The 25,273-nt window shown below is 38.3% G+C and overlaps 1 protein-coding gene across 1 annotated transcript; it reads right to left on the bottom strand.

Annotated features, from left to right (window-relative positions):
* Positions 1 to 14,774: 14,774 nt before the first annotated feature.
* LOC149838815 (uncharacterized) lies at positions 14,775 to 16,899 on the bottom strand. Its single transcript, XM_090008327.1, has 2 exons — positions 15,653 to 16,899; positions 14,775 to 14,835 (listed from the first exon to the last, which is right to left on the bottom strand). Exons 1-2 carry the CDS (start codon positions 16,897 to 16,899, stop codon positions 14,775 to 14,777), a joined length of 1,308 nt encoding a protein of 435 aa, XP_089864453.1.
* Positions 16,900 to 25,273: the final 8,374 nt, after the last annotated feature.

Raw genomic sequence — 25,273 nt, forward strand, 5'->3', positions numbered from 1 at the left:
TATTTATTACTTCTGCAAAACGAACAAAGAAACAACGTATTAAATCCTTCTGTCATTCCCATGATTAAGGAGATGGCTAAAACTTCTCAGAATCGTGTTGAAAGAAGAAACTTTCATCACAATCATCCTAAAACATAATCCTCCCATCGTCTTGATCCAAATGAATAAAATAAATAAAGACTATCACCCTGAAGACGCCCACAACACATACATCAAATGAAAGAATAATGGATGGAATGAAGCTAATTAACATAAGTTCTAGATAGTTAATGGAGGGAGGTGATAACAGCATGTCCAGCGCCAGGGCTCGGGCCCGAGTCCTTCACTGCACCAAGAATCAGACTGTCCACAACTGAACGAGCCGACGGCGACAACGGGACCCCACGATCGCTGGCCAGCATGCGACGACCCTCTACGGAAGAGCACTGTAACATGAAGAGGAAGATGAACAAGAAGAGAAGAGGAAGAAGCACCACTACTCTCACTCGGATAGCCATCACTAGCTAGGCAAGTAGTACTGTAATGCTATATGAATATTATTAGTAAGTATGCTTTCCTCTCTTAGTGCAACACATATATATAGATGCTGCCTTGGTGGCCGTTATAGAAGGCAATATTTGACTATAGCTTATTTTCTTCTACCAATTCAGCCGAATCCGAGAGATTCAAACGTGCTCTGCACCATCTCAGATGCTTCCTAGCATCCGGGCGTGATCAAATTCCTTTTAAGGTTTGGGTCTAGTCTAGCACAAAGTTGAAAAGCAAAACCGATACAACAGATGTCTCTGACTCGTCTCGTGATTTCCGATACATGATCGAGCAGAGTCATGAATGATATAAGACGGGAGCATGAGATAATCGAAATCACAGTAACTTTAAGGACTTGGACATGAATTAGAATATCTTGTCATATATTATATGCGGGTCATTCACTGGAACCGATTCTAAAAGGATGTCAACACTTACCGGCCCGGGTCGCACAGTATAAGATGGGAGCATGAAAGCCATCGAAATTAGACATAAAATCACAGTAGCTCCGAGAACTCGGACACAAATGTGAACAACTCGGTATGGATTATATAGGGGTCATTTCTTGAACCGAGTCGTATAGATGACCCACTCGGAGCCACATGCAGATATAATCTGTCAAGGAAAAACAATGACAATTTGAAAAAGGCTTTGAATGACGATTAGAGTGGTTAGAAATAGCCGGAAAATTTTGCCATCCGGATTCCGGTGACCGGAAATGGCGCATGCTTTTCAAAGTTTCATGGTGGCAAAGGTCGTAGTAAAAGAGTTGGCATATTCAAACTACGATACGTCTTCCTTAACCTTACTGGTTAGGTGAGGAAATTTTGACCATTTTGAACACGTGCTGTCTGAGGAAACCCGTTCCCCTTGACCGTCCCTTTTTTTTCTCTCTCCCTTTCAAAGTAGAGGACGTGGCCACCTGCCGATGGCCTGATTCCGGTCATTCTTCCAGGAAAACGGCACACTCCGGCGAAGTCAAAGGTAGTACGGGTGAAAATGGATCGGATTCGGTCGGACCTCTGAACCACACATTGTTCCTTGATTTTGAATCTCAAAATAAGGTCCGTTCGACGGACAATTTGGATCAGATTTGGACCTACATGAACCAAATTCTCTGGCTTTGTCTTTCGGATTCAGATTGGTACTTTTCTATTAGATCAAATCCGTTTGCACTTTTTGTAAATGAAAAACCCTTATGCCCCAACCATTCTTTGTCTGATCCAGTAAGTTGGGTCCAGACTGAAATCTTAACATATCAGATCTGGATTCGAATTTGTACCATGTTGTTCACTTTTCAGATTCAGAGTCAGGTATGCCATGATCCGGGCCATATTGGACCCGTTGGAACCCCTGGTCAAAGCTAATGCAGGGTAGTTGTTGCTTGCTGGAGAAGATCTGCAGATTCTTCAATTCTAGGGTCCACATTGGTTAGTTGAGTTATGGCACAATGCCGTGCAGCACCTTAAATGATACAGATGGATCTAGAGACGTAGATCTTATGAGATGGATGGTTTGGGGAGAAGGACGGTCATCTTTTTGATAGTTTTTTTTTTTTTAGTGATGTGCTTCTAACTTTGGTAGCACCTATTCCCCACTCCACACACAGATACGTGTGTGTGGTAATATTTGATGCTATTGAATGCATATAACTATTGAATATAAATGACCTTTCTTTATACTTTTTAGATTTTTTTTTTATAGATCAGACCTTATGAATGTGATTTACCAAAACATGTTCAATGAATGTTTCAAGTATTCTGGTACCTGTTTTCACAATTCTGACCCTATAGATGTTTCATCATAGTTGATTTACTATGAATCAATGGCTTGATGATGTTTTTTGGTGAAAAAAAAAATGATATTTAGAGCCTCAAATTTTACAAAAAATTTGCACTGTTGATTTTTCAAACCTTATAGAAACCTGTCCATGCATCTGAATCAAACATTTCAAGAGTTGTTTCTTATAAAATCAAGTGCACAGATCACATCTGTATGGTCAAATTTTAAAAAATAACAAAAAAAAAGCTCAAAAAACTCTGTTTAACATGTTCACACATAATTAAGATGCAAACAGATCTAATACAATAATATATTTGATCCAAATTCAGCATATTAGTTTTGGATTCAGATCCTTCAAGTAAGATCTAAATATACATTTGGATCAGACTTGGATACACTTAATCGGTTCATTTTGGATTCGGATCAGTATTTTGTCTAATTTGAATTCGATCACATCCTATCTATTTTTCTTTTTTCACAAGATGCATACCCCCATAGTTTTACCAGATCCAGTATTACCACTTATAGTTCCGATCCAGTTTCAAGATCCTTTTCGGATTCAGATTGTGTTACGACTTTCAGATGCAGATTTAGATTAGACAGGATTGAACCTGTCTGATCTTCACAGTGACAAATATTTGTGATATCTTAAAATACAAAGCAATTTTATTACAGTAACAAAAAAGATTTAAAACCAACGTGGGGTCGCCCGTGTGGTTAACGGGCTAGTTGTGAGTAGGGGTGCACACCGAGTCGGGTTAGCCTGAGCTCGGCTCGGTCTAAGCCCGACTCGTGTGCGCCATATCACTAAATGAGTCGAGCATGTACGTAAGGTACAGGCTCGGTTTTACAAACGAGCCAAGTTCGATATACCGTCTGGGCTCGTTTAAGCTCGAGCTCGTCCGAACTGGTTGGACCCAGATATGTCTAGGTCCAGACTCCAGTAAAACCTATTACTGCTGAACCGTTGATCGCATAATGATCAACGGTTCAGAGTTAATTACTGCCAAGGTTATAAACTTACCTCTTCTGCCTCTTTGTATTCAGCTATTCCTCCCATCTTCCGCTCATTGCTCTTCGTCCTCTCATTCCCAGTTCCTTCTCTCAGTAACTCTGTATATCCGACGGGCGTCGGAGGACGAGATCGTGCCTGCATCGAGCGAAGAAACAGACGAAAATCGTTTCAATGTACTCAAGTTATCTCTCTCTCTCTCTCTCTCTCTCTGCGTCGAGTTAGCTAAATTTTGTAATTAGAAATTTGTTTTTTGCTTTCTTCTTTGGGAGTTTGTTACTCTTCACCAATGGAACTGAAGGCTTTAATGTCATCTCCTAATTCGTCAACCATTTACCGCTCAAGGGTCGGCTTGCTTTTGGATTGGCTCACCATCCAGGGGTAAGGAAAGAGAATTGATCTGTTGAGGTTTATGCTATCTCTTACAACAAGTAAAGAGAAGAAGAAACACTTGAATTCTTTTGATCAATGTGAAATATACCATCTTCACCATTTCAATTTTGGTTCTTCTGGGAAATTTTTGGTTTTTTTGTTTTTGCCTTTTAGAATGGGGGTAATTTTTTTGTACTTGTCAATGGAATTCGACATGGGTGTCCTCTGTTTTGGAGTTCTTTTCACCTAAAAAGATGGAGCTTTCATTTCTTTAAATGCTTACTTACCAAAAATTGCAATTTTGTAATATTTCCCTAAAATAAATAATAAGATCAGCTATCACGAGCTGACCCGAGCTTGGCTCGGCTACAAGCCCAGTTCGAACAAGACTGCTCAGGCTTGGCTTCGAGCTCGAGCCAAGCCTGAGCAGTATACTTTTCAGCCGTGTGCACCTCTCCTTGTGAGGGTTCTAAGACGAAGGCACCACTGGCGCACAAGAATGTTTGTAGCTTTCAGAGGTGGGCCACATAAGGCAAGGTGGCCGTGTGCCCTACCCATGGTTTTCCTCGCTTCCTGAGGGTTTCATAAAAAAACAAAAAGAATATTGTCAGATATTAAAAACCCATATTGTTAAGCCGTTGAAAAGCTGACACACATATTTCAAACTTTCATGTTTTGGTTCATAACCGAAAACCTCTTTAAAATTCATCAAACCGATGTGATCTTAGTAGCACTGAAAATTTAACATCTTGATCTTCCCGTTGGGGGAAGGAGAGGGGGAGGCGCATGGGAAAAACTCACTTTTTCATTTTGTGGGAAACGTGCTTCTAACTCGCTTCTCAAATTGCTTCCTTCTTGCATCTTTTCTGTTTTCACTTGCTTTTGTGTGTGTTTTTCCATGTTAATATTTATATTTTTCATTTTTCCTTGCTTTCCTCTTGTTTCCTTTTTCACTTCTCCCAAAGTTTTCACAATTGTTTCCAAAACGAATCATGCTTCACGGTTTAGACTATTTTTATATGGTCAAGGTAAAGTAATATGATTTTTGAAGCACCCAAAGTCCACCTGGCCGCAAAGTTGCGCTAAATCAAGAACCTAACCAGACCCAGTGGCCCACATCATGGGGCAACCAAAGGATCTAAGACATACAAGCATGACCCAATGTAGTTTAAATAAACTTGGCTTCTACGTCAATCCTCTTCATGATATATGCATAAGAGGACAATGGTATTGGGTCACAAAGACCCACAAATATGTGGTGTACTTTGAAGATTAAATTGTCCTCACAACTGGCTGAATCAAGGTAGGTGTCTGATCCAAATATTTTGACCCTATGAAATCCAGCTCGTCCAGATCTGGGGCAGACGTGTACCTGACTCATCTATCGCCACATCCACCGAAATACAATTAGCCAACGTGCCCCATTTTTAATCCAATCAACCTGTGATTCTCCGTTCCATTATAAATCAACCTAATCTGATCATTTTGATCCGAACTGGTGTTAATTGGTTGCAAGTACAGAGAGCCAAAGATCGATCGGTAGCGCTAATATATTAATAACCCATGGGCCTAATCGGACCGGGATGGACTTATTATATAATATCATGTATATTATTTATATAATGTCTTATATTATATATTACATATATTATGTTATATATATTATATTATATATAATGTATTATATATTATGTTATATATAATGTATATAATATATATAATAACGGGCTGGATCGGGCTGAGCCAGGCCCAAATATACTGGCCCAGGCCGGCCCAATGCCCACATCTAGGGAGGAGGTGTTGACTTCTTCGTTTCAAGTTGACTCCCTCTGGGTGTGCCTGGGCTTGGGTGTCGATGACCCATCTGGATATGTGAAAATATCAGGAGCAATATGATTGCATGCACAAATATTTGTGCATTTAAGCACCTGATCACCCTGGGAAGTTGTTAGGCCAAAGGCCAGATGGAAGGCAATGAGGTGCTTAATGCACAAATTTTGTGTCATGTCATTGTACTTGATTCGGACTCCCTAGAAGCTTAATTTGTCATAAAAAAAATTACAAGGTAGGATTTTTTTTAAGGCACATTTTGTTCAACCCTCTAAAATCACTGAGGACCAGCCGAACGTGAGATTTCAGTCACTTGTTCTGATTCAAAATCATAGGCACCCGTAAGATTTTGATTCTCACAGGTTGCCTTGTCAGAATCCTGAATGTTTCACGAGTCTGCAACGGCTAGTAGAGGAGGTTCACAATGTTTTTAGAGAGGAAGACAATGTGCAACTTGCTTGAGGAAGGAAGTCGCCAGAGGTCTCGATTCTAATCGAAGAAAACATGTAACCTTTTTTTTTAAGAAGCTGAGATAGTAAGGGGAGGGGGTTGACAGGTAGGTGATCTCTCTCCCTCTCTCTCTTTCTTGGTTGAGTGATGTTCTCCCAGTATAGCCCATGTTATCTTACCTTAAGAAAAAACTATTCACTCAACTGAATAAACGACCCCATCGATACTCTCAGTCGTAAATGTAACGTCATCCAGTTTGGGCCAAGTGTCAGTAGGAGACTTCTCTAAAAGACCCAAGGTCTTCAGGTTCAAAAGAATGATAGATGAGTCTCACCTCAAGAGTCATCACATGTACCAACACATGCAAAAATATGAAAATGAACGAAGAATTGCCTTGCATACTGGAAAAAAATCAACAAGGAATAAGAGAGCCTTTTCTAGTAGTGCCAAAAGCAGGAAACCAGGGTCTAGGTTATGAAAACCAGAACAAAAAAAAAAAAAGGGAAAAGCTCACATGAGTTTTAAATAATCACTTAAGAAATGAGTCAATCATCATCAGCTCAATGGAGAGACTGGTTGCATATAAGAACACATGATTGACACTTTCTCTACATCAACTCATTTCTCTACATCAACTCAGCCTGAGCTCACAACTGTTTAACAATAATTCAGGTCATTTCATATGAAAAAGGTTGGCATACTCGGAAAAAGGCAACCACAGGTCATGGCAGAACCACAATGATATGAAGGAGAAAAGACCTCCTGCATGGGTCATCATCCTAAACATCCAGGTAAGCCTTCAAAACCTGGATTTTATAAAATTGTCTTTTGAAAAACTAAAAATAAAAAAAAATAAATTTTTTCAAAAATTTAAAAGTCTCAAAAAACTAAAAAACCAAAAAAAACATAGAAAAACTTTCAAAAATTCAAATCAAACATAAAAAAAAAAGAATTGCATTTACAAAATAAACTACACAATTAAGTATTAAAATGCAAACCCCCTAAAATATAAATCATACTTGAAAAAAGAAATAAATTTAGCATGCATTCGCTAAATAGAATACAATATTAGGAATTAAAATGAGAAATCCTTAAATTCTAAATCATATATAATACAAAAATATAATTAGCATCATTCATAGAATAAATTACATAATTAAGAATTAAAATACAAAACCTCTAAATTCAAAATCACATATAAAAAAATAAATTTAGCATGCATTAACTTAATAAATAAAAAAATTAGCAATTAAAATACAAAACACCTAAAATCTAAATCATACATAAAAAAGTCAAATTTAGCATTTATTCAATAAATAAATAATAAAATTAGCAATTAAAATACAAAACCCCTAAAATCTAAAGCATATATAAGAAAAAAAGATAGAATTAACATGCATTCATAGAATAAATTATAAAATTAAAAATTAAAATACAAAAACCCTAAATTCTAAATCATATAAAAAAAAATTAGCATACATTCACTAAATAAATCATAATTAAAAACTAAAATGCAAAACCCTTAAAATCTAAAGAATACTTGAAAATAAAATCAAATTTAGCTTGCATTCACTAAATAAATGATAAAATTAGCAATTAAATTGCAAAACTCCTAAAATCTAAATCATACTTAAAAAAATTGAATTAAGCACGCTTTCACTAAAATTATTTCTAAATTAACAATTAAAATACAAAAACCTTAAAATCAAAAGTTACAAAAATTAAAAAAAATGCATTGTCGATGTTGGCAGAAGGTCGGAGCGAGTAATGGCAACATCGACGATGGTGACAGTGGCCGGTGAACACAGAGACACAGAGAGAGGGAGTTGGTAGCCGACAATGATGGCTGGTGAACATATAGAGAGGGGGGGGGGATGCCAGTGGTCATTGGTGAACACACACACAAAGTGGCGGTGGTGATCACAGACCATAGCAGTGAACACAGAGAGAGAGAGAGAGAGAGAGAGAGAGAGAGAGAGAGAGAGAGAGAGAGAGAGAGAGAGAGAGAGAGAAGAAACATTCTAGAAGTGATTTTTTTTAATTCTCTTCTTTTTTTCTAGCGCACTTCCTTTGTGCACCAGAGAAAATTTATCATATTAGTGCCCTATATTTGGTGCCAATATAACTTACTTTTTCATGGGTGCTAAATATATTAACTCCAGTAAAAATTATCTTGTTCTGGCGTGCTAATAAAGTTATTATTTCTTGGAGTGACATGGTAGGGTATCATCTATTGATCTCATTGACCTGTAATTAAACACATCTGTATGCACACTCGTGGCGTCAATTGTTGCATGAACTCAAAGTACAAATTATAAATTACTGACTGGAAAATCTGCTGCATGCACCGATGTAGTTGAGAATTATAATTCTAGATTTGGTGTACTTTCTTTCTGTTGAGTGAGGCAGAAAAAGCGCTCTTTACCACCATCACCATTTTGACTTTCAAAAATTTGTTTAATATGGCTGCTCAGGGGTTCTATGTGGGACATTTTTTGGGTGACTAGGCTCTTAAAACCCGTATATATTCACTCTTACTGGAACATCCTTTAGGTTGATCATAATCCCAATTCAATATTTTCTCAAATTTAGATTCATATTGGATCATAGGCTGAGCAGTCAAACAACCAAGTTGGATAGTAGGGAAAAGGAAAGATGCTACCACCTCTAGGTGCATCTATCTCTGATTTATTTTGGAGACTTGGACCACAAAGATCAAAATTTGACCTGTGATTTTATTTAAAGTGAGCGTGAAAATATGCTAAAATCTCTTCATTCATTGCGATAAAAAATGGAACTTTCAAGCACTTGCGCAATTGGCCTTGGCTTGAAAAGGTTTTGCTTAAATCTCTCTCTCTCTCTTTATTTTTTGTTTTCCTTTTTGAGGTATGGCACACCACTTAGTTACCGCTGTAAAAGATAGTTGGACTGGTTAAACTTGCAACCTTAACTAACGGGTTTTGCTTAAACTTGAAGACGATGGCTACAACGAACTTAAAAAAGAATCACTTCTATGCCTTGCACATATCACATATAACAACTCCTTCCACCCAAGCTCCAAAAGAAAAGCCTTATCATCCAAGGGATACCACAATATATATATATATATATATATATATATATATATATATATATATATATATATATATATATTTTGATGCACATGAGCAAGGGATAATAAAGAAAATAAAAATACAATAAGAGAAAGGCACACACCAATTTTTACGTGGAAAACCCTTTCAAAAGAGAGGTAAAAATCACGAGGTTGAGAACAACCCAACAACAGCTCCACTATGTGATATAAAGAATGGCTACAAATTAGCATACATAATGCCTACACTCCAATAAGCGTACAAATCATCACAATAGAGAAATAATATTGCAAACAAAGCGGTAAAAGTGAAAGAATATCACCTAATAAAGAGTGATGACCTTCCCACAACAAAAGTCCTCTTTCTATTGCCCTAATCTTCACAAAAACAAGAAAACGGATTTAGAGAAGATAAAGAACAAAACACAACCAAGTTAACTTCTCTTCCTTCTTCCTCTCTCTCTCTCTCTCTCTCTCTCTCTCTCTCTCTCTCTTTTAAGAGCAACCAGACTTCATAAAAGGAAGAGAGCAACAAAAAGAGGGCCACCGTGCCCTTCTATTCCTTTTTTTACAATAAAAATATGCCCTTCTCAAAAGGGTGTTTTTTCATAGCCTTAAGTGGATCGAGTCCTCCACGTGAAGGTGACTTGATCCAACACATCTCCCACTCACCAACTATGTGGAGGACTTCAACAATTCAACGATGGAGCAACATACTTCAAGCTTTCCATGAGGCAACTCTTTGGTCATCATATCTGCACCATTATCACCAGTATGAATCTTTTCAACTTTAAGTAGATTTGCATCTAACATATCACGTATCCAATGATACCTTACATCAATGTGCTTCGACATTTTATGAAAAGTAGAATTCTTGCTAAGATGAATCACACTCTGACTGTCACAATACAAAACATGTTTTTCTTGAGTAAAACCAAGTTCCTGCATAAACTTCTTCATCCATAGTAACTCTTTACTTGCTTCTGTCACTGTAATGAATTCTGTCTTTGTAGTAGATAGTGCCACACACTTCTAAAGTCTCGACTGCCAAGACACGACACCATCTGCTGAAGTAATCAAATATCCAACTATAGACTTTCTAGAATCAACATCACCTGCCATATCTGAATTTGAATAACCTACTAAAATAGGCTTATGTACACCAAAATAAAGACACATATTGCTTGTGCCTCAAAGATATCTTAAAATCCATTCTACAATATTCCAATGCTCTTTACCAGGATTAAAAAGAAATTTGTTGACAACCCCAACTGAGTGAGATATATCTGGCCTTATACACACCATATCATGCATCAAACTGCCAACAGCTAAAGCATAAGAAATCTTTTGAATGTCTTCTTTCTCTTTATATGCAAAAGGACTTTGCTTCACGCTTAACTTGAACTGTGCTCCAAGTGGGTTACTCACCGCCTTCACCTTGTCTATGTTGAATCTTTGAAGTACTTTTTCAATATACTTCTCTTGTGATAGCCATAACTTTTTTGCATTTCTATCACGAACAATTTTCATGCCCAAAATCTGACTTGCAACTCCCAAGTCCTTCATGACAAATGATTTGTTCACTATAACAAAATCATCATTTGAGAACTTCTTAACAAATATACAATGGTCTGAAGTAGTCCTCTTGTAACCATGCTCCCCCATAAAAGACTCAAACTTCTTGTACCACTGTTTAGGAGCTTGCTTCAAACCATACAAACTCTTTATCAACCTACAAACATAGTCTTCCTTTCTTTTCTTCTCAAACCCTTCAGGTTATACCATGTATATTTCTTCCTCAAGTCACCATAGAGAAAGGCAATCTTCCCATCTATCTGCTTAATTTCTAAATCAAGACTTGCTGTAAAGCTCAAAACAACACCGATAAAAGACATTTTAACAACTGGCGAGAAGATCTCTTTAAAGTCAATACCTTTCTTTTGACTAAAGCCTTTTACAATCAACCTAGCTTTATATCATGAGTATGATGAGTTCTCATCTTGCTTTACTCTAAAAATCCAACGATTCTTCAAAGTCCTTTTACCTTTAGGAAATGGTAGAAGCTCAAAGGTACGATTGTCATAAAGAGATTGCACCTTATCCTTCATGACTTCAATCCACTTCTCTTTCTGTACATCTTGCTTAGCCTCCTCATAGCTCTCAGGCTCTCCACCATCAGTCAACAAAACATATTCATGTGCAGGATATCTAGTAGAAGGTTTTCACTCTCTAGTAGATTTACGAGGTGACTATGCAACTTGCAACTGAAGAAGAAACAACCTCATGTTGCTTAACATTATCACCATCAGACATATCTGATTTGTCAATATCTTGTTATGAATTTTCAACACTCTCATGTGTGTCATCTTCAACTAAATTTGAAAAAAATGACAAAGAAACATGTTTTTTATCAACCAAGCTGTCACTGCATTGAGATTTTTCTTTCACCACTCTCTAAATGTCTTCAATGGTCTGATCTTCAACAAAGACAACATCTCTGCTTTTGACAAGCTTCTTCTCAATAGGATCATACAACCTGCACCCAAACTCATCCTCACCATATTCCAAAAATATACATTATCGTGTTTTTGCATTCAACTTTGTTCTTTCATCCTTAGGAACATGCACAAAAGCTTTACACCTCAAAACACTCAAATGGTCATAGGAAACATCTTTTTCAAACCAAACCCTACTGGAACATCACCATCTAAAGGTGCATAAGAAGACAAGTTAATAACATGAGCTGCAGTACATAATGTTTTACCCCAAAAATGTCTTGGCAACTTTGACTCTGATAACAAGCATCTAACTCTTTCAACAAGAGTTCTATTCATTCTCTTAGCTACCACATTTAACTGGGGAGTCTTAGGAAGAGTCTTTTGATGCCTTATACTGTGCATCCTATAATATTAATCAAATGATCCCAAATACTCACCTCAATTATCAGTTTGTATGTACTTCAACTTTTCTTTGTTTATTTCCCAACAAGAGCATAAAATTGCTTGAATTCATCAAGCACTTGGTCTTTCCTCTTTAAAGAATAGACCCACAACTTTCTTAAATGATCATCAATGTAGGTCACAAAATAAAGTGCACCTCGAAGTGAACTCTCTTTCAAAGGATTACATACATCTGAGTGTATCAACTCTAAAATTTCTTCTTTCTTGATGGAGGATGACTTTTGAAAGATACTCTCTTTTGCTTTCCAACCAAGCAATGAGTACATCTCTTCAACTTCTATTTCTTCACTTCAGGAAGTAGATTCTTTTTTATCAAACATTCAATGCATTTCTCACTCATATGACTCAACCTCTTGTACCACAATTCAACTGTCTTTTCATTTTCAGTTACATTCATGACATCCTTTGAAATTGATGCCTGCAAAATATATAAATTATTGCACTTCTTTCCACGAGCCACAACCAATGAGCCTCTAGTGAGCTTCCATTGACCATCATTGAATGTATTACAAAAGCCTTCATCATCAAGTTTTCTTGCTGAAATCAAATTCAAGCGAACATCTGGAACATGCCTAATATCTTTAAGCATCAACATGGTTTCATTATTGATTTATAAATTTACATCACCAACACCAACAACCTTAGACAAACCATAATTACCCATTCTCAACACTCCAAAGTCACCCGGAGTATAAGTAGCAAAGAACTCCATGTTTGAAGTAACATAGAGAGAGACACCACTGTCTATCACTCAACTAGTATCATGACTAGTCAAATTTATCATATTATCATCATAGACAACAACCAACTTAGCTGAAGTAGTAGCGGCGACATGATCACCATTCTCATTATTCTTCTTTTCTTGCTTTTCAACTAAAAATAATATTTCTTGATGTGTGCCTTTTTCCTGCAATGATGACACTCTATATTCTTGTACCTTGATCTTGATTTGCTTCAGCTTTTATCTCTACCGTTGAACTTACTTTTCCCCTATTCTCAATGACCAATGTCTTTGATTGTGAAGAATAGCCTTGAGACTTTCTTCTCATCTCTTCATTGAGAACACCGACTTTAACAAGCTCCATAAAAATAACACTATTTGTAGCGGAGTTGGTGAATGAGACCCTAAATGTCTTCCATGAATCCGATAGAGTAGCAAGCATTCAAAGCCCTACAACTTCATCTTCAAATTTAATACCCATATGAGAAAATTGATTAATAAACCCTTGAAACTCATTCAAGTGGTTGGCTATAAAGTTTCCTTCTTTATGCTTCAGTTGCATCATTTGTCTAAGCAAATACAATTTATTGTTGCCAGTCTTCAAAGCATACAAATTTTCAAGTTTGGTCCACAATGACTTTGCATGATTCTCAAGTTGAATATGATTGTAGACATTCTCATCAACAAATTATCGAATAAAGTCATATACTTGCTCATACTCAAATTCTCACTCTTTATTACTCTTAGACTCGAGTTTTTAAGTGGCAAACACCGGAAAATGCATAGCCTTTACAAATAAAAGATCTTTCATCTTGTTATTTCATAAATTATAATTTGTGTCATTTAAACTAATAATTTGACTTGTGCTTATATCTATTCTTGAACTATGCGATGTGATACCACTGATGTTGGGAAAGAAGCGCACAAACCGAATGCACTCACTTCATAAATGAAGATGATGGCTACAATGAACCTGAAAAAGAATCACTTCTATGCCTTGCATATATCACATATAACAACTCCTTTCACCCAAGCTCCAAAATAAAACCCTTAACATTCAAGGGATACCACAATATATATATATATATATATATATATATATATATATATATATATTGATGCACACAAGCAAGGGATAATAAAAAAACTAAAAATACAATAATAGAGAGGCACACCAATTTTTACGTGAAAAACCCTCTCAAGAGAGAGATAAAAATCATGGGGTTGAGAACAACCCAATAACTACTCCACTATGTGATATAAAGAATGATTACAAATGGGTATACATAATGCCTACACTCCAATAAGCCCATAAATCATCACAATAGAGAAATAGGAAAGCAAACAAAGAGGTTAAAGTGAAAGAATATCACCTAATAAAGAGTGATGACCTTCCTACAACAAAAGCTCTCGTTCTCTTGCCCTAATCTTCACAAAAACAAAAAAAAGATTTGAAGAAGATAAAGAACAAAACGCAGCCAAGATAAACTTCCCTTCTTTCTCTCTCTCTCTCTCCTAAGAGCAACCAAACTTCACAAAAGGAAGAGAGCAACAAAAAGAGGGCCAACATGCCCTTCTATTCCTCCTTTTACAATAAAAACATGCCCCTCGCAAAAAAGTATCTTTTCATAGCCCTAAGTGGACCGAGTCCTCCACGTAAAGGTGACTCGATCCAACACTTGTATGTTTTTTTTCTTCTTTTTCCATCAATTTTCTAGTTCATTTTTTGCCATTATAAATATAAAACAATCTCATTCTATTTACTTGTAAACGCATTAACATAAATGTATATGCCATAAAACTTACAACATTTTCATGTCAAGAATAACACAATCACAAAGGTGATGTATTCATATATATTTTAGACAGGTGACAACGACGATATACAAACTGCAAACTAAAAAGGACTTTGAAGAGCAAACAAGCAACTCCATGCCTTCCATCATGTTGTTTGACAACGCTAAAACATGCAAGGAGACCGTTGTTACTAAGAAGCACAAGAATTGGCCTCACAGTTATGCACACTGTTTAGCAATTGTGAGATGGACTCCACGAGCTTCCGCACTTGTAGCAAAACTGGCTGCTGCAGCTGAAATGATACCCAAAATGCATGTATCTTAGAATGTGTTGAAGCCCATCTCACACCAATGCTTTTACAAATAGAAGACAAGAATGTGACTTTTACACATTTCATAAACGATTTTTCAAGCTCACTTGAGTAAAGGTATGGTGGTGTCTGTGTGTGTTTAATGAAACTAAATTCAACAATTAAATGAACATAGGAGCTAAAACTTAGCAGTTTCGGCTTGTGTGCATGTATCTCCTTAATTCCTTATGCAAACGAGAAAGATGAAAAAAGTGTAATCAATCAAGCAAAAGATTAAAGATAAACAAGGTAAAAGCAGTGTTCAAAATATCGGTGATATTTGAAAATATAAAAAAGGATATTTAAACCATCGGTTCTGAATAACCAAGTATCATGATATTTCCAAAATATCACGATCTTACTGTTTAGATAAAAGTATGTGCTTATAACAACGAAATATCGTTAAGATATCAGTTATGTGTTCTTTCTTATGCATGTTAAACGTTTTATTGTGTTCATTTTCAATTTATTTTTGTTGAGATTGGATGATAGAGGACAATTTTTTTGGATTTATAACCCAAAGAAATTACACCCGGCACGAAGACCTGGTCGAGCTGGCTCAGTCTGACATACCTACAGTCATCGTCGTGCTGGCAGTGTATAAAACTCGAGGCTAGGACCCCGGTCCCAGGCCTATGCTACCCATTGGCGACGCTAGAGCACATGAAAATCGGTAAAAAAAAATCAAACATCAAGGTATAGTCAGAGCAGGCAAATTGTCGTTTAAAATGTTTGGCACTAGAAAAAAATCTCCGGTTACCGGCATGTGATGTGCGTGCAGCCTTCCAACTTCTCAACGTAGAAGCTGCAGCCAGGGCACCTCCGCCATCCCTGCTCTATGGCCAAACTGATCAGCAAAATATCGCCTTTGCCTCTCTCGTCCGCGCCCAGACGCTCAAACTCCTCGCACCCAATCCCCTCGTGCCACGCCACCCCGCACCGGGCGCAGAAGAGCCTCATGCAGTGAGGGCACACCGCCATCGTAATTACCGTTTCACCCTCAGCCTCCATCAGGGCCGAGCAATCCCGATACGGGCAGTAGATCCGGTTCTCTTCCGGAATCGTCGACTCGGCGAGGATCGACAACCACCTCTGGAAGACGTCCTCTGGGAGAACATCCTGGCACCGCTCAGGATCCATGGTGGCAGTGCATCGAAACTCTGGGCACGGGACTGCCATTGCCTGCTGCCCGACCCTGGCTGAGACGTGCTGCCGGGTGCACTCGAGACAGAACCGGTGCAGGCACGGATCGTTCTGGAACGTCTCAGTCAGTTCCTTCGGCTCCATGCAGATCCCGCAGATGAATTCAGGAGGCCCGGCATCCAGCAAAGATTCGGACGCCGGGGGCAGCTGCATGCAGATCCCCTCGTGACACGCGACCCGGCACGGGGCGCAAAAGAGACTCCTGTAGTGGGGGTACTCCGCCTCTATAATTACCGTTTCACCCTCTGCCTCCATCAGGGCCGAGCAATCCCTATGCGGGCAGTAGATCCGGTTCGCTTCCGGAATCGTCGACTCGGAGAGGATCGACAACCACCTCTGGAAGACGTCCACTGGGAGAACATCCTGGCACCGCTCAGGATCCATGGTGGCAGTGCATCGAAACTCCGGGCACGGGACTGTCATTCCCTGCTGCCCGACCCTGGCTGAGACGTGCTGCCCGGTGCACTCGAGACAGAACCGGTGCAGGCACGGACCGTTCTGGAACGTCTCCGTCAGTTCCTTCGGCTCCATGCAGATCCCGCAGATGAATTCAGAAGGCCCGGCGTCCGGCAATGATTCGGACGCCGGCGGCAGCTGCAGCTGCATCTGTAGCTGGGAATCGTCCCGCACGGGCGTTGGTGGTATTTCGTTAGTTGAGGTAATGATGGAGGACATGATAACCTCCTGGAGCTGCAGCTCTTCGGCGTACATCGAGTCCGAGACGGGGAAGAGTTGGGTTTCCTCCTCCTCCCCTAGTAACATACACAAGTGAACGTCGTCCACGCAGTCGTTCACATCGGCCATCCTCTCTTACTACTACTATGCCAGAGGACTTTGCTATGGTGGCTTTTATAGCTAGGTGGTCTCTCTACTGATATCTTGAGAGAGAGATCCTAAACTCACGTTAACAGCGATGATGATGATGATGAAGAAGAAGAGAATATAAATATGAGGAGAAAGAGGAGGAGAAGGCCACTCGATACGGTTTAAAGATCAGGACTGTAAAGTAGGTCGTTTCGGTGAGGTTCGGGTGGGGACAAAGCCTTACCGGATTTTGAATCATGTCGTTCTAAATTTGATATCCAAATCTAAACTGACTTAAACAAGATAAGGCTTAGATTTAGGTTGGACTCACACAAAATAATGGGTTCTATACTTGCTAAGGTACAAACGGACGGGTAGGAATGTGATAGTCTAAACCCAAATCGGCTTCAATTGCTTTATCACAACACGTATATATATATATATATATATATATATATATATATATATATATATATATATAAACCCACTAAATGGACACTTGCTAAATGAAGATTTTAGGTGTTTTTTAAATTCTGACCACAAAAAATTGATTTATATAAGTATTTTTATTTATAGGAATCTCTTCTTGGAGCATTTCATTCCTATGCATAGATAGTTTTTTATAAGGTTTCAAAAATCAACCACCTACAATTTTCATAATTTTTTTTTGAAAAAAAAATCTATGCGGTTAAAATTATGAAAAAAACACCAAAAATCCAATAGCATGTTTCATTTTGCATCATGCCCGTTTAACATTTTCTGATTTCTCATATATATATATATACTCTAATTGTATTTATTATGAGATGTATTTAATTTATTGAAATGACTAAAATAATTTCAAAGTAATTACTTTTTGGGGTAAAAAAGTAACTTTAATTTTTTATATTTAAATTTATAAAATATTTTATTATTACTTTTTTTTTCAAAAAATATATAATGCCCAAAAAATTAACCATGCATTTTAAAAAAATGCTATTACTTTTAAGATTATTTTTTGTTATTTTCATAACTTGAATGTATTTAATGTCAAACACAACTATTTTAATGTTAGATGAACCTATATACATATCGTGAAAATCGACAACTTAGTTTTTTTTGTAAAACATTCAATTATCCTTTTTTTAAAAAAACTCATGATCCAACCATTGATTCTTAACTAATGGACCATGCTGAACACATCTGCAGGTTCATATTCACAAAAAAAAAAGTCAGAAATCCCTAGTTTGTACCCTTGTTCTCATATTCTAGCGGCCTTATATTTCAGTGATTGGTTTCTAATTCTACTGAGCAATTGGTTTTAATTTTCTGTTTTCTTCAATTTTTGGGTTCTGCTTTTTGAAATCTGACCTTATAAATGTGATTTACATGCTTAGAACTAGGCTGTTGACTGTTTGATAACCGTAGAATCTATAATCCACAGCAAATTGATTTAAAATCTCCAATTATGCAATTGCATCGGGCCTATATATTGCCCAACTGGTAATGAGGACTAGATCTGCACTTGCTGCTTATGAACAAAACCAAAACCTATCCCCAACACCCAACTACATTCCAATAAAATATTCAGCACATTTTTGAAAAAATTAATAGGTGTTTTAAGTTTTAAACCTTGGTTTGACTATTTCAGGACTTGGATTTGGACTCAAACTGGATATAGTGTTAGTACACATCAAACATCAACAGGAGTGGACTTTCAGTTTTGAGGTAAAAGGAAATAAGATGGGAGGAAGGAATCGGAGAAAAGTAGGCAAGAAGGAAAGAGGAGGAAGTGGTGAAGGAAAACAAGAGGAAAGACGATAAAGGACAAAAAAGTAGAAATAGTGCAAAAAAGAGGAGATAAAGGGGATAAAAAATGAAAAGAGAAATCAACCAAAAGAAAAAGAAAGAAATGGCAGAAGCAAATATAGTACGGAAGAACCAACGGAGGTTCCTCTTGAGCAGTTAGTGCATGTCACCTTGTGTAGGGATGTTGCAGGTTCAAAACCCAATGGAATGTATAACGGGCAAGGGTATGCCTAACCCCAGCTTGCCTTAAAAAAAAAAAAAAAATATATATATATATATATATATATATATATATATATATATATATATATATATATATATATATATATATATATATATATATATATATAGTACGGAAAAGGAGGGAAATGAAATGCTGACCACTTAAACAAAACAGAGAACTTTGCATCACATTCTTTTGTTGTATTGCTTTCATTTCTTATGTTTTAATCTTGTAAATTTCTTCCACTAAATTTAGCATTCTAAAAAAATCCCTGAAAATTTGGCACAAATCTTTTGTTTGCTAATTGCTAATAAGTAGGGATGCTTCCGCCCATCAAAGAAAAAAAATGGAAAATGACCGTACTATCTTGTAAAAATAGCACATTTTTGCAAAATACTATAAATATAACAAAATTCTTTGCATATCCAATGAAATTATTCTTGGAGAGGCAAGTTTGAGATTTAAAATTGGGAAAATAAAGCATTCGGTAGATTCGTGATTGCCGACTATCAAAAAAAAGATTCGCGATTGCACATCGTTTCTTTGGCGCTTAAGACAGGATTCTTTAAGAAAAAGAAAGAAGGGAAAAATAAAGCACTTGGGTGGTTATCTTTCTTTGTCATTGCTGAATAGATTGGCAACAAAGTGCCTGAAAAGAAGGATTTTAAAACATGAGATTTATCATGTGTTCGGAGGTTGCTTAATAGGTAAGCATCAAGGCTGCTCGGGAAAACTCTGAATCCTGTTTTGTCCACCTTTTAAGAAACTGAATGATGATTAATCGATGAGAGAGAGAGAGAGAGAGAGAGAGATCTTGATCCAGACCTAAACAACCAACCAGATCAATTCTGGATATGCATTAAACTGGGCATGTGAGAGAGAGATACCATGCAGTTCTGATAGGTTTATGAGAGGGCAATGGTCTAACAAAATCAAATTCCCTATGATACATTCCTCAAAAAATCTAATTCGTGCTGATTCTTCCTCCAACTAACAAAGAGATCTTGATGAAATTACCATACATGAAATTGAGCATAATTTTGCAAAAAAATATCTAACTTGTTTCTCGAGAAAGAAATATGAAACATGCTCGCTATCATTTGAGCTCTATTTGGGAGCCGGTGTTAGAAAAGATATATGAGTGGAGTCATGGGAGTGGATATGAAAATGAGAGAAGAGGGAGATGAGGCTGGAGTTGTCGATGTAGTTGAAAATATCCCATCTTCACTCCCAACACTATTCTCATCTCCCGTATCAGTGTTCCCAAACACCTGTATGCTGATAATTACACCCTCATTAAATACCATCTCTAACTCCCAAACAGGAGAGGGTGGTGTATGTTCACTCCCGATGATTCACTGAATCCCACGTCTGTGTTCAGGGGTCCCAAAAATCACAACGTATATAAGCACATGGGGTTCGTATTCCTGTGTATGTTGACATCACTCAACATTGGAGTCTGGTTCAGTTGCAAAGACTTAAGTACCCTTTCTTGCTATTCTTGCCATAAAAATGACGGTTTGAGAAAATGATAAAAATATCCTTCATTCAAAAAAGGAAAACAAACGGTTCAAAAAAAGGACAAACATGTCCTTCATCCAGAAAGTCGAGGATGATGTTGACTCTTCAAAGTCTACACAACGAAACGAACCTTAGTCGACGATCCGATGGTGATCCGGCAATCCGATGGTCATTCGACGAAACAAACCTGATCCATAAAAAATGTCTATTTGAACTTTTCATCGTCATCTTATTCTTCTTCTTAATTCTCCGTAAAACACTGTAAACCCCCCCCCCCCCCCCTCTCTAGAGAAGAATTCAAGGGAGGCAAAGAGTTCCCTCTAGAGAAGGCCATGAACATCAACCCTCTCACACTCTCTCCCATCTCTTTCTACTTATGTGCACATCAAACAGACGATCCTACATTGCTCCATCAAACACCGACTGACTTGCACACTGACTGTAGCATCGTTCAACTTGATGAGTTGTGGAGCCTGATTCATAGTTTTTGGCCTTACAGGAGGGGGTTTGGGGCTCCTCTCAGCGTGGGTAGCAGCATTCAACTTGATGAGTTGTGGAGCCTGATTTAGAGTTTTTGCCCTTACATGAGGGGGGTCCGGGGGCTCCCCTTCGGCGCGGGTGTCGCTGCGCGGTCAGCAGACAGGGGTCCAGGGGGGGCTGCCCCTGGCGGAGGGCTCGGGGGGCGCTGCCCCCCGGACCAATTTTTTTTGGGCCTTGTATAATTTTTTTATTTTCCTTCCCTCTTTTAACTATAAAAAAAGAGCAATAAAGCGTTTTGTTTAATCGTGGGACTCATGTTTCTTTCGGTTGTTTCTTGCTCGAGGTTTTCGTAACACCCCTTCTCACAATTTTTCTATTTTTTTTTCTGTTTCTTTCTCACGATTTTTTCAATGTCTCCCCTACATCGATTTTTAGTGTTGTCGGGTCTCCAACGAGCCCCACAATGATTTATAGTGTTGTTCGGTCTTTCAATAATTATTTGTAGTATTGTCGGGCCTTCCTACAACAATTTATAGTATTTTCGGGTCTCCAACGTGCCTCACAATGATTTATAGTGTTATTCGGCCTTCCAACAACGATTTTTAGTGTCTTCCTCAAATCACTATAGCGATTTGTACTGTTTTTGGGTCTCCAACGAGCCCCATAATGATTTATAGTGTTGTTAGATCTCACTCTAACGATTTGTAGTGTCTTCCTTAAATCACTATAGCGATTTGTAGTGTTATTCAGTAAGCAATTTGTTTATCACTATAAATCGCTACAGCGAGTGTCTTCCGCCAATCACTATAGCGATTTGTAGTGTCTTTCGCAAATCACTACAACGATTTATAGTGTTGTTGGATCTCAGTATAGCAAATTGCTTACTGAATAACACTACAAATCGCTATAGTGATTTGCGGAAGACACTATAAATCGCTATAGTGAGATCCAACAACACTATAAATCGTTGTGAGGCTCGTTGAAGACCCAAAAAATACTAAAAATTGCTATAATGATTTGAGGAAGACACTACAAATCGCTATTGAAAGGCCGAATAACACTATAAATCATTGTGGGACTCGTTGGAGACCCGAAAATACTATAAATCGTTGTAGGAAGGCCCGACAAAACTATAAATCGTTGTTGAAAGACCAGAAAACACTATAAATCATTGTGGGACTCATTGGAGACCCGACAACACTAAAAATCGTTGTAGAGGAGTCATTAAAAAAATTGTGGAAAATAAACAGAAAAAGAAAAATAGAAAAATTGTGAGAAGGGGTGCTATGAAAACCTCGAACAACAAACAACCGAAGGAAACATGAGCCCCACGGTTAAACAAAACGCTTTATTGCACTTTTTCGATAGTTAAAAGAGGGGAAAAAAATAAAAAAATTATACAAGGCCCCAAAAAAATTTGGTATGGGGGGGAGCCCCCGAACCACCCTCATGTAAGGGCAAAAACTCTAAATCAGGCTCCACAACTCATCAAGTTGAATGCTGCTACCCACGCTAGGAGGAGCCCCCAAACTCTCTTCTATAAGGGCAAAAACTATGAATCAGGCTCCACAACTCATCAAGTTGAACGATGCTACCCACGATGGGAGGAGCCCCCAAACCCCCCTTCTGTAAGGGCAAAAACTTTGAATCAGGCTCCACAACTCATCAAGTTGAATGATGCTATCCACGTTGGGAGGAGCCCCCAAACCCCCCTTCTGTAAGGGCAAAAACTCTGAATCAGGCTCCACAACTCATCAAGTTGAATGATGCTATCCACGCTGGGAGGAGCCCCCAAACCCTCCTCTTGTAAGGGCAAAAACTCTAAATCAAGCTCTACAACTCATCAAGTTGAATGATGCTATCGACGTTGGGAGGAGCCCCCAAACCCTCCTCATGTAAGGGTAAAAACTCTGAATCAAGCTCCACAACTCATCAAGTTGAATGATGCTACCCATGCTGAGAGGATCCCTCAGACCCCCTTCTGTAAGAGTAAAAACTCTGAATCAGACTCCACAACTCATTTTGTTGAATGATGCTACCCACGCTGGGAGGAGCCCCCAAACCCTCCTATTGTAAGGGTAAAAACTCTGAATCAGGCTCCACAACAGTCAATGTGCAGGTCAGTTGGTGTTTGATGGAGCAATGTAAGATCTTCTGCTGGATGTGCACAACAGCAAAAAGATAAGGGAGAGAGTGAGTGAGAGGGTTGATGTTCATGGCCTCCTCCAGAGGAGATTTCTTTCTCGAATAATCCTGCAGTGCAGAGACTAGGTCTTAAATAATCATCTTCGGGGCACTTAAGTCTTTACAACCACTCATTTTCTAGAATCGTCATTTTTTTTGGCACCAATGGAGGAGAGGGTACTTAAGTCTTTGCAATCGCATCAAACTCCAATGCTAATTAATGCTGACAAACATGGGGATACGAGACACACATGCTTAACTACGTGGTGCTTTTTGGGACCCCCGAGCACCCCCGAGCATGAGGTGCTCTGTTCGGGGGGGGGGGACATATAACCTTCTTCACCCAAAGAGACCCTTGATTGAATAGTTACCTCAGCTCCTTGTTTTATAAAATATCCCAGTTCAATTGGTCCTTTTCTGACATAACAAATGCACTGTTTCTTGGTTTTTTCTGGCTTGTCCACTTTTAACCAAGATTTAGTATACCCGATTTACATGATTCTGGCTAGGTCTCATATGTTTGCCTGGATGAGATTTATGTCAAACAAACTGTACTGATACTTTTCCCTGATCCAGGTCATCTCACACGCCAATACCTGGTAAGACCCGATATGAAACTTATGGGCTAAGGCATTCAAACTGTTTGGTCTTTACGTCAACCGACCCAATTTCAACTGGAGAATATTCTAAATTGAACTCATAGACAGGTCAACATTTTGGCCCTGATTGCTAGTTAGCTATGACATGGACTGGTTTGGATTTGTTAGTGTTGACATAGATAGTCGGGTAGCTGGCCCGAGATGAGTTGGGTTTGGGCTGCCTTGTGTAGCTCAAGCCTGATAACTCGGGTATGGCCTGATCTAACTATAGGGATGTAAACATGTCAGATTCAAGTAAGATATAGGCATTATCATATCTGACAAAATCGATGTCTTAATGGGAGTTGGATTTGGACTGTCTTAGAAAATAAATTATTGAAACTGAGCTCGAATCTGATTGAGAATTAAATAACCAAATCCAACCCAAGTCCAATTAAAAATCTGATTTGGATTGGATTCTTTGTTCGTGGTTATAAGAAATAACATTCCACAATTAATCGTGGTTACTGGCTGAAAGCACACACATACTCACATGATGCAATCACACACACAAAACGAGGTTTAACGTGGTTCAGCTTGTCAGGTCTACATCCATGGGAAAGTTCTCTCCTCTCACTCTCTCAATCAATTTCAAGGGAAGAGGTTCCATTAAATAATTATGAGTTACACGATTTTTTAAAACATTTTCATTGAAGGAATCTTTGACAACCAAGGATTGTTTATCTTCTTCAACCTTCTTAATGTCTTCATTATTATCTTAATTGATTTCTTTATGAGCTAAACCTTGTTCAACATGTATAGAGGTTTTCATGTGTGAGAGGTCTCTCCCAACGTGTGAGCCTAATCCATTTATGTATGGATTGGATATGGTTCCGCTGACATCTCCTCACAAGCTGAATGGGCCAACCAACCGAGCTGATGTTAATGGCTTGGTGAGGACATTTGCAATTTGATCAACCATTGAGATATAGTGAACACAAAGTTCACATTTGGTAATGCTATCCTCAACAAAGTGGACATCTATTTCAATATGCTTACTGCGATTATGAAGCACCAGATTCATCACACCAAAAGATCAAAATAGAGCTAGGAGGATGGTGAAGTTCAAGGAGGGCTAATTCAGCATCTGCGTTAGCAAGAGCTTTATATTCAGTCTTTGTGCTGGAGTGAGCAACGACATGTAGCTTACGAGAGTTTTCAGGATATCAGATTGACACCCAAAAAAATGGCAAAGCCACCAGTGGACTTCATGTAAACAGGGCAATCGGCCCAATCAGCATCAGAATAGACAGAAAGACTGGAATAGGAGGAACTCGAAATGAGAAGACTCATATCTAAAGCGTACTTGATGTATCACATAATTTGTTTGACAGCAGTCCAATGCTCTTCCTTACGACAATGCATAAACTGGCACACTTTATTGACTAAAAAGTACAAATCTGGGCGTGTAAGAGTAGCATATTGCAAGGTATCAACCATATTGCGATAAAGAGTGGGATCACCAAAGTCAGGGTCAGAACGAGCAGAGAGCTGTGAATTGACCGAAAGAAGCGTGGATACTAGTTTTGGCCCAAGCATA

Source organism: Nuphar pumila, chromosome 5, assembly GCF_984573655.1.
Source record: "Nuphar pumila chromosome 5, dmNupPumi1.hap1.1, whole genome shotgun sequence".
Classification (NCBI taxonomy): domain Eukaryota; kingdom Viridiplantae; phylum Streptophyta; class Magnoliopsida; order Nymphaeales; family Nymphaeaceae; genus Nuphar; species Nuphar pumila.